Source organism: Pimephales promelas, chromosome 23 (assembly GCF_988280905.1).
Source record: "Pimephales promelas chromosome 23, fPimPro1.hap1.1, whole genome shotgun sequence".
NCBI lineage: Eukaryota > Metazoa > Chordata > Actinopteri > Cypriniformes > Leuciscidae > Pimephales > Pimephales promelas.
The window spans coordinates 7,177,176-7,188,097 of NC_142791.1; the positions used below are offsets into that span (position 1 = coordinate 7,177,176).

The 10,922-nt window shown below is 38.6% G+C and overlaps 1 protein-coding gene across 3 annotated transcripts; it reads right to left on the reverse strand.

Annotated features, from left to right (window-relative positions):
* Positions 1–5,954: 5,954 nt before the first annotated feature.
* ugt5d1 (UDP glucuronosyltransferase 5 family, polypeptide D1) lies at positions 5,955–8,495 on the reverse strand. Of its 3 annotated transcripts, none has more exons than XM_089126371.1 (3): positions 8,431–8,495; positions 7,756–7,850; positions 5,955–7,619 (listed from the first exon to the last, which is right to left on the reverse strand). In XM_089126371.1, exon 3 carries the CDS (start codon positions 7,612–7,614, stop codon positions 6,031–6,033), a length of 1,584 nt encoding a protein of 527 aa, XP_088982497.1. In that variant the 5' UTR covers positions 7,615–7,619; positions 7,756–7,850; positions 8,431–8,495; the 3' UTR covers positions 5,955–6,030. The 3 variants fall into 3 exon arrangements, with proteins under 3 accessions (XP_088982497.1, XP_088982498.1, XP_039523461.2); XM_089126372.1 differs by having other exon boundaries at positions 8,412–8,493; XM_039667527.2 differs by lacking the exon at positions 8,431–8,495 and having other exon boundaries at positions 7,756–8,076.
* Between the last annotated feature and the right edge of the window lie 2,427 nt (positions 8,496–10,922).

Sequence of the window (10,922 nt, forward strand, 5' to 3'; positions counted from 1 at the left end):
TAATTAGTCAACAACAGAAACTTTTTAAAACTCTTTACAAAGAGAACCTAAATGTAAAGTGTTACCAACATTTCTTATTCTTATTATACAGTTTTGCTGCTTAATATTTTTGTAAAAAAGAAAACGTCGAACCTAAATTTGTTTAATGATTGGATGCAGATATTTATGTACATTATCAAACATGTTGAATTTTCTGAATATTTAAAGAGCTACAACAAATATGTCACCAGCTTTATTTGTGAGCTTTACTTTTCAAAAGGTACCCTTTGTACCCAAAAGCTATATTGGTAGGTATATTAGCAGTAAGCACCTAAAATGTACATATTAGCACCTAAACTGTACATATTAACACCTAAAATGTACATATTTGCACCTAAAATGTACATATTAACACCTAAAATGTACTTATTAACACCTAAAATGTACATTTTAACACCTAAAATGTACTGATTAGCACCTGAAATGAATATATTAGCACCTAATGTACATAGTAGCCCCTAAAATGTACATGTTAGCACCTAAAATGGACAAAAGTTTACCATCTCATCCTAAGACGTCATATAACTGACGTTATAGGAAGTGTATATAACTGACGTCTTGGGACGTCTTTTGACCATACGTCAACATCCGCCTTTTTAGGGTACCGTTAAACGTGTAGGCTACCTTTTCTTGTCCTTGGGTGTGTCTCAGTCCATTCCCTAATCAGTTTCTAAAGCTGTCTCATCTGAATATTCTTACTTCCTGTAATATATAATAAGCAAAAACTATGTAATATTATATGTCACCAGCTTTATTTGTGACCCTTATACCAACAACACATTCTCACCCCAAGGCGTCACCTTTGACCATGCTTCAATATTTGACGTTTTAGGCGCCCTTTAGCGTCACTTACATGACGCGATCCTAGGGCGTCATCTAACTGACGCTAAAGGAAAGCGTCAGTTAGAGGACGCGGTTAGGTTTAGGTATGGGGTGGGGGTAGGGTACACGCGATCCTAGGGCGTCATCTAACTGACGCTAAAGGGCGCCTAAAGCGTCAGATATTGAAGCATGGTCAAATGCTTCCCAAGTCGTCATGTAGGTGACGCCTTGGGAGTGAGAATGGGCTGCTTATACAGGTATTTGAATGATCAGTGGATCAATGTCCTTTCTAGAGTCCAAATTCGTCTTCATGATAAAATATACACACCACAGGGAACTAGTTAAAGGATATATTATAATATCCTCAGGAGCCTTAATGAGATTAAAACCTAGGTTTGACTACATTTACAGCAAGAGAAAGCAAGACACACCAGAAGCTGTGTCAATTTTCCATCTAAATGTTCTCTATTGTGCGCTCTGTTGTGAGATGTATTATATCTGATCTATAAAGATTCCTCTTGAGCACACAAAAGCCTGTGAGCACCTTCTTCCATTCTGTAATTCTCCTTTTTGAGCCATCTGTGTTCTCGCTGTGCACCGTGAGGTTGCCATTGCCAAACCTATGATGGCTCGATTTGACCTTAAAATAATACATTTTCTAATCCAGCTGTTTGAGGGAGCAAAGGTTGGCAGCTCAATTTACAGAGGAAAGCTTTTACGTTAGTAAGACTTACTCTTGGTTAATCCTCCTGTCACATTACTTCATGGAAAATAAATAGGATAAGGTAATAGTATGACTCTCTTAACTGCACCAAATAACAAAAGTGTCATGCAGAAATTTGCTCTCGCTTGTAGGGGAATCTACTCAACACCACCAATGGAAATAGCCCATGAGCTTCAGCTTCATTAGAGAGTGGTTTCATAGACATTCCAATTATGTTTTACAATTGTCAAGTCACCTTAGTGTTCAGTAAGAAATACAGGCCGAAATGAAGGATTAAGAAAACAGACTCTGTCTCAGTCTGTAAAATGCATGAAACATGACTTAATAAGAGAGCGTCTTGCCAGGTTTAGGAGATGTGGGCTGTGTGGATGGACGTGGCTTGGATCCCAGGCTGGCCTTTCACAACAACGGTAAATAACATCTGTCAGTCAAACTACTTCCACTTCCAGAAACATCCATTGTGAGATGGATAATGATAAATATTTATATATGTAGCACTATAAAACAGGAGTGACAATCATGTTCAGCTGCTCTGTGAATGCTGCCATTATTTCACTCAGAAGGTTCATTCCCCTCTGTACTTCTTATGTGTGTCGCCTTGGGTATGCAGTTTTGTTTGTGCATGTCAAGCTCCAGCTGGTCCCCTGAAACCATTTAGAAAATATTCAATGTGATCAGGTAATCGACTTGTTATTTCTGAATGCTGTTGAAGTGGAATTATCCAATCTGTGTCTGTGTTATCTAATCTAATCTGAATTTCTAATATTGTGCCTTTGACACCACATGGGAGATAGTCCTAATATTTGCACCCATGTAGCTTAAGTGAAATAACAATCTCTGTGTTGTTTAGGGTTTGGTTTATGGATATATTAAATAATTTGCATAGTCCATCCTGTGAAGTGAAAGTACCAGCTTCAGAAATCATAGAGGGATTTTTGCTGCAAACAAAGAATCGCAGACCTGAAATAAGTGAAACATGGGGAAAAAAAAGTCAATTATCAGTTATCACTTTTCAAGGCCTGTAAATGTTTCCTAATAAATAAGCTTATATTTTATCTTGGCTAAAAACAATGTGGGTTTAGTTCTTCAATGCTACATACAGAAATGTCAAATTTGTATTTGTGCATCACAACATGTGGCATAAAAGTAACACATGCAATACAATGCAGGCCTATAATTCCACAAATGGCCTCTTTTTCATTCAGATCTCTCATTTATATAACAATAAAGCTATAAACATTTCGATCAATAAAAAATGTACATATTTATTTTTAGTCATCTTTTCTGACAAATGGTTTCCTCTCATCAGATGCTGAGCAATATGAAACCTCTTGCAAGGATGATTGTTGCAAGATTCATTTCAATTCTTCCTGCTGGCTGACCGTTGTTTCAAACACAAGGCACACATGTAAAGGTAAACAGACTGTTGCTGTGAACACTTCTTGGTGAACTCATTACAATTCCCTTTGGTGCTTTGTTCTTTTCAGCCATTGTTTGTTTGCATTTCCTGAAACAAATTAGTGGATTTTCTTGGTATTTAAAAGGTCTGTGTTTTGTAAAAATCAGCTTTTCCTGGAACAATCACAAACATGATCAGTATGAGTGTTTGTATAGTTGATCCTTAAAAGGCTGTGTAAACTTAAATCGTAAAGTTTGAATCTTCCAATGTGATAAAAAATAAATAGAACAACAAATCTCATTTTCATTGAGGTACAATCAAGCCACTACATCCTTAAGTCCAACAAGTAATTATCCTCAATCATTGTGGAGCTTTGTTTGAATAAAAACTGGTGGTTTAAATGGCAGTGATTTATTGCGGCACTTCTGTAATTGATTAAGGTTTAAGTGTTTAACACACTCTGAGCCACAGAGAAACATGGTCAGTACAACAGCTGATCGTATGCACAAAAACCCAAATAGGTTCGAAAGCTGGTTGTGTTGATGGTCTGTCAACATTTTGATTCATTGGTATGGATTTAAAGGGATACTCCACTTTTTTTGGAAATAGGCTCATTTTACCACTCCTCCAGAGTTAAACAGTTGAGTTTCTGGTCTCATTGACTTCCATAGTAGGAAAAAATATACTATGGAAGTCAATGAGACCAGAAACTGTCTGGTTACTGATATTCTTCTAAATTACAGAAAATCAGCTGAATGGATTTGAAAACGGTAAAACCCAACTGTTAAACTCTGGGGGTGTGGTAAAATGAGCCTATTTCCTAAGTTTCCTAAATGAGCCTAAGTATCCCTTTAAAACCCTTGTAAATTTTCATAAAACCACATCACACAACCACAAAGTAATTTGTACAAATTTCCAACAATAATACAGTATGAAGCGCTGGTCTATATTTGTTCCTGAAATACGATTCCCTCAACATTGCTTTCTGATCCAGTGATCCTTAACTTTCAGTCAAGTCTAGAGAATCATTGGACTTTTAAGTACATGCCAGTGTTAGATGACAACATGTGTGGCATGCGCACTCGAGAAATAAAAATGAGATTTATTACTGAAATATATAGGCTATATATAATGTATCCCTTACATTGTTGGACAATGCAACTGAAAGAGTGGCCTATACGTTGGCGGTTTAACACCTATGTGCGTCCTGGTGGCCAATCTGGACAGATTAACATTCCATCAGTAAGAGTAGAGTGTGAAAAGTGTGAATAAACCACAAAGACTTGATGATGTCCTAAAAGACACATCTTGCTGGCTAATCTAATCAAGTCTTTGTGGTGTATTGAGAGCTATGATATCCAGGGTAATGTCTGCATACCTCCATGAAGGATGAACCTCATCTAACAAGAGGAACTGTCAATGTAAGATGTCTGAAAAGGATGTTCAGGTTCAGATTGTATTCAAAAAACACAAAACCACAGCTGCCCAACTCACTGCAAAAGTAATGCACTCTCGACTCTCCAGTTTCCACCAAAACTGTTTGTTGGGAGCTCTACAAAATTAATATTCATGGTTTGGCTCCTAACCCAAACTTTGGTGACTCATGCCAATGCCAAATGGTACCAACAGTGCAATTCTTGGGCAATGTTAAACAAATTGTTCTCTGATGAATCCACCTTCACTGTCTTTCCAACAGGAATTTATTTCCTCGACCAGCATCACATATTGACCTGGCCACTGTTCTGCACAGTTCATGGCCACTACGAAGGACTTGTATCTGTCATTCCCAATATGAATTGATGCTGTGTTGCCCTGAGTCTGATTACGTCCAGCTGGGATATATTATGTTTTTTACATGCCACGACTAGAAAAAAAAAATACTATATATGTTTTTTCTAGTCATGCCATGTAAAGAAAAACTAATAGACCACAGCTGGATGTAATCAGTCACGACTGTGCTGAAAGTTCACTCTAACTATGCGTATGAGGTGTACTTTACATCGTTATGCCTATTAGCAAGTCTCTCTGTATAAAGTGAGCATGTTAGCACATGTGGCACAATAAATGACCTTCTGTGGTGACCTCCAGGAGCTCAAATTGCTCAAAGCAGAGAGAATGCTATCAATGACACACCTCTCATCCTTCAATCAACATGAGTTTGAAAAAGCACTCTAAACTCAACCAGGATTGTAGATAGATAGCTGCAAACAGCAAACAGTAGCAGTGTTTTTCTAGTGTGCCATTATTTTTATCCATCATGATTGACTCAAACTCTTTTTATGCAATATTATACAATGTAGCTTGTAATTAAGGATTTTATTTATTATTTTAGGGTTGGAAAACCCTTTTTTTTACAGTTTGTGTACAGAATATATGCTCTATTCAGCGACACCATGGCTGTGTCTGAAAGCTGGAAAATGCTTCCTCTGCAGGCAGGATACGAAGGTAGGCCACTTCATATCTTCTACCTGTCTAAAATACCTTCATCTGAAAAATTTTGAAGGCTGCATAGATATACTAGCTTAGAAATCTAGACTCCCCTTAGCGTTTGCAAAAATTATTTTGACTACGCCACCAAGACAGAAGCGCCCTTGCCCTCAGATCACTTGGATGTGACTGTGATTACAAGAGGTAAAACGATATAAATACTGTTCGTTTTCTCACACAAACCGCTCGTTTCATGTCTTAGGCCATCAATGTGTACTTACATTTACGAGTCATTAAATCATGTTTAATTTGGACTTTTCTGTGCATGCTCTTTGAGCTGAACCCCATATACCTCCATTATATGACTGACAGACAAGAACGGTTTGACCTAAAAATATCAAAATTGAAAATACTGTGGAAACAAAGACCTACATCTTGGATGCCCTTAAGGTAAGCTAAAACATATCAAAAAATAATTTCAAAGTGAACTATCCCTTTAAAACTTTGTGTAAAGACATTTTAGAAATGTATTTGACATGGCAATGGTATCAGGAAATCCTTTAATGTAATCCTTTTTTTGAGCAAATCTTAGACTAAAAATCATCTACCGTAGATAGCATCAATCATTTTTCATTTTTCGTTTACAGCATGTTTTATAACAGATATATCTGATTATTGCAGCTACAGAAAGCACAAACACAGCAACGACAGTGAAAAGAACCAAAAACACATCTACAGAATGGTACGAGTACCATGGCATCTTGTAGAACCCGGAGCGCAGGTGAGTCGCACCTTTATTTCTGATCACATACTCGATCCAGAAGATGGCTGAGTCCAAAGGCCTCATCGGCTGGTCCCTGTGGAGATTTGAGAGTCTCTGCATGTTTCTCCTGTAGGAGGCATCACCGAGCAATTCCCCTAGGGCTTGTCCAAAAGCATTGCCTCTGAGCTCTGACAACTTAAGTATCTTTCCTGCTCCTTTCTCCTGAACACGTAATAAGTTGTCAAACTGGTCAAAGAACAAAGGAATACCCAGGACCGGTACCCCATGGTATATGGCCTCCTGCACTCCGTTGGTTCCTCCGTGGGCTACGAAGGCTTTGATCTTGGAATGTCCCAGGAGGTCATTCTGCGGCATCCAGTCCACAATTAGAGTATTGTTGCCCACTTTAGATGGGCGATCTCCAAGATGTCTCCAGATGACTTTTTGCGGTAGACTAGCAAAAGCGTCCGCTATATCGTCCGTCATGTCGGCGGGGAGACTTTTAACAAGTGTTCCCAAAGACATAATAATGAAACCGTGGTCTCCTGAGCTCTGCACAAATGCTTCCAGATCAGCAGGAAGAGGCTTGGAAGGTTTGCATTGAAATCCACCAATGTAAACAACATTTGGCATGGTTGGTCTCGGAAACTCGAAGACAAAATCAACCCTCATGAGCCAGATATCAGCAGCTTGAATGAGGCTAACAATGTCCGTTTTGTAATCAAAATACTTCTCTATTAGTGCGTCATAATATGGACCCACCACGAATGTGTTCTGGAAGAAAACAAAGCTTTGAAATAAAACGTTTTTAACCCGTTGAGTGAAGCTCATTTTATCTGTATGACCAGTGCCTGGTAGGGGTACATAGGACATCGGAGATGGTGCTATAGCAAAATGTCCTTCACCACTGGTGATCCATCGTACGTTGAGAACAAGAGGGAGTTTTAGATAATGAGCTAAAAACACACCGCCTGCTATGGCAGGATCGGTGAGCACCAGGTCATATCGTTCATTCTGAAGTCTTTTCACGAGTGTCTTATCTTCTAAAATGGCTGAGACCATTTTACATGAAATATAATGTGCTTTTGACAGCATTGTGAAGAAATCAGCCTGAACCTGCAAGAATGTCAGTTTAGAAGCATCACCTCTCTCTATGTCCATCACTTTCTCTAAATACTCTTCAAAAAAGTTCTCAAATGAATTTGTTTCGTCTGGGATTGTGATAGACGTGTAGAGAGGGGACTTTTCCGTGATGTACCAGCTGGATTGGGGTCGGATCACGGTGATGTTGTGGCCCCTGGAGTGCATCTCTTCTATCAGGACTTTCATATTGACCCAGTGGCTTCCATCGACAGGATAGAGTAGAACTTTACCCCCGCGGCAGCTCAGGGTGATAATAGACAAGGCCAAAAATAATCTAATAATGAAATGTGACTTCATTGTACCTGACCAAACAGTAAAATAAAACAAAACGAATATTATTATTTCTCATTTAAAGGTTTTTGAACACTGAAATGATTCATGTGCAAAACTAACACAACTAATTTGTTACTAATTGACTTACTAACTGAAGATTCTTACCTTAATCGTTCATGCATGAGTGAAAGACAAACACTTGCTCATTCCAGCTTCATTCATCTGAGCAACTGAGTTCAAGTTCTGCCCTTTACTAAAACCTTACAAAGTCCACTTAAATTATTAACATTCAAATCAATAATTAACATGCAGACACCACATATGGTTAAAGGTGCGCTCAGACGTATTTTTTTCTATAGGCCTAGCACTTTTGTGCTGTTGCAGTAATATTGATACAGTTCAAAAGTTGAGGGTACTCAGATATACCCAACTTAAGTGTTACCTAATGTCAATCATCTTTATGTAACCACACGTTATTGGAAAATGCATGCAGACAAACACTTACACATAATTTCGAGCCCGTTCTCATCCCAAAGCCATTCTCATCCCAAAGCGCCATATAGGACGCTTTTGCAAAAGCGTAAATATCCAACGCACATGGCACCCTTTAACGTGAAATGAGACGCATATATATTTGGGCAGAAGGCGCCCCCTAGTGGTCTAACCCTTACCCTACACCATACCTAAACTTAACCATTAACCGAAGCGTCTCATTAGACGTTAAAGGGTGCCATGTGCGTTGGATATTTACGCTTTTGCAAAAGCGTCCTATATGGCGCTTTGGGATGAGAATGCGTTGAAAGTAATTTCACACACATTACATGCAAACTAAATTCTTACTTTAAAGGTGCTCTAAGCGATGTCGGGTGACGTGACTTCTTGTTGACGTTTAAAGTATTTTCAAACAAAACGGAGGCTAGATAGACCCTCCCTTCTTCTCATTTGCGCACTGACCCCCCAAACCCCACCCCCAGGGCCTTCTTGTCAGTTATTGGCTGGAACAGTTTGTCATGTTTCGCGGAACGGGTTGCCGCAGTTTTTTTTTTTTTGCCATTTGTGGAGCTTTTTTTTACAGTGTGTTTAGGGGACAGGCAGCTAGCGGATAGTGAGGAGATGTTTGCTGTATGTGACAAAAAATGATTTGGCCTAAAAAACGTGTGACGTCGCTTAGAGCACCTTTAAAGGTGCCTTGTGTCAAAAAATCAATTCATACTCCACATTCTGGGGGCAGTATAGCTCCAGAAAGTGAGTTGGTCTGAGCTAGTGCCATTCAGAGCTGCAACTCTCACGAATTCACCGTGAGACATGCAGTTGACACTTTTCACACGCTCTCACTCTTGCTATACATCAATTTTGTCACGCACAGAGCAGGTTATGATATAAAAAGACTCTCAGCTCTCAGATTCTGTCAATTTTATTACGCAATTCAAATATATACTGTTTTGGCGCTTGTAAATGTTATGACAGATACCTAGCGCACGTGAGCCGATCATCTCTAGTACAAAAAAACACGAACACCGAAAGATACATGCTAGAACTTACCCAAATGTATTCCCCGTTCATAATATCGAACAATCATATTTTTGAACTCTTCCCTGATCTGAAATGTAATAGTGGGATGTACTTTCAGGTTCAGGTTGAACCTGGTTCGTACGCCCACAAGCCGTGCGAGTTATTCGTGTATTGCTTGGCTGGTGGTTATGTTGAAACCTGTATTATGACACCTGTCGGGTTGTGGCTAGTATAATTCAGGCTGATATCTCTGCAGCACTATAACTTGTCATTTTTTTAATGACATCACTGCCTTTATCTTCTCATTCTTTTGATGCGTGTAGCTCATTTTTTAGATATTTTACCTCAATTCTAACACATAGCACTTTTAAGAGAAAGCTGCAGGCCTACAAGTGGAGACAGGACTGATGGAAATATCTGCCGGCCCTCAGGATAAAGTGTGAATCAAAGTTGAAAGAATAAAAGGATGAAAAGGTGGTGACACAATGAATGATTGTAAAAAATAACACTAGCTTGTTCGAGACATGGCCTAGCAGTTGCACGTGCTCAGGCATGCTGCTCATGTGGTGGTGGAGGTTCACTCTAATAATTTAGGGTCATCCTCTTTATACTGTGTCTGTCATCAAAAAAAGTCAAAAGAAAGCAATATCAGATTGGGGCAAGTTGTCACATGTTTTAAATGTCATTTAATCTACATAAAGTTAATCTAAAACAATGTGCTTTTTTGTTGCTGTGAAATCTTTCCTGATTTTATTCTTGATCATAAAACTAGGCATTCAAATATCTTACTGAGAGATTATTAGAAGATGATGGTATTTATATGCATTTTATAGTTGCTATAAGATCTCAATGATTTATATTACAAGTTATCAGAATGTCATCTTACGGTTTTGCCATATTAATGTCAGCAACTGTAACAAATTGCAAATTTTTGCTCAGTTTGGGCCTAAAAGATATTCTCCTATATCATATAATTTTTAATATTTTGTCTAAAGGTACAAAAAACTGCTATATTTGAATGAAAATCTGATTTTTCTTATTTATATGCCAGGCTTTACAGGGTTAAGCTTTAGTAAACTATTCCTTTTGGTCTAGACTATTTTATGAAGGTCATGAACTCTATTACTGAAAGATATGGAAACACAGAGCCCCCAAACCCAAGTAAATAAAAGAAATCCCTCACAAAGGAACAGCTAAATCTAAGAATTGGTCACAGAGGAGAATCATTTCACAAAGAAGGGATGCAGACTATTCTTCGAGGCGGTTTTGGCAGCCTCTTCACATCCCAACCTGGAAATTCTGTGTGCATGCACCGATTCCCCGAAATGTCAGTGCAAGCTTACTCAGATATGCCATGGCAACATAGAGAAGCAGTGTTTTGTCCCTCAACGGTCGTATCCACTTGAGTGCATTTTGTTTTTAAATTCCCATTTCTTTCGTTTCGTTCCAGAAATCCTGAACGTTTGGAGCAAAACACAATGCCAAGAGTTATGGTTTACATTGCACGGTCTTACACAATGTTTTTTGGTCACTTAGACATGCAAAATAAATCATATGAAGCTGGACACTTTCTCTGGATATCACTATTTCCTTCTTCCAACATTAAGACAATGGCAGTGAGCAATCCAAACAGCCGGATGCAGGAATCTGTTTTAGCTGCATGATGTCACTCTTGGATTGAAGCCATTAGTTTTAGAGAACCGTGACATGACCATCCAACTCATGTCATAAATACTGTTTATCAACATTAAAAGGGCATTTGAATGCTTAAATGAAAGAAAGGGCATTGTAATCTCCTCATTATTTACCTAATCACTGAC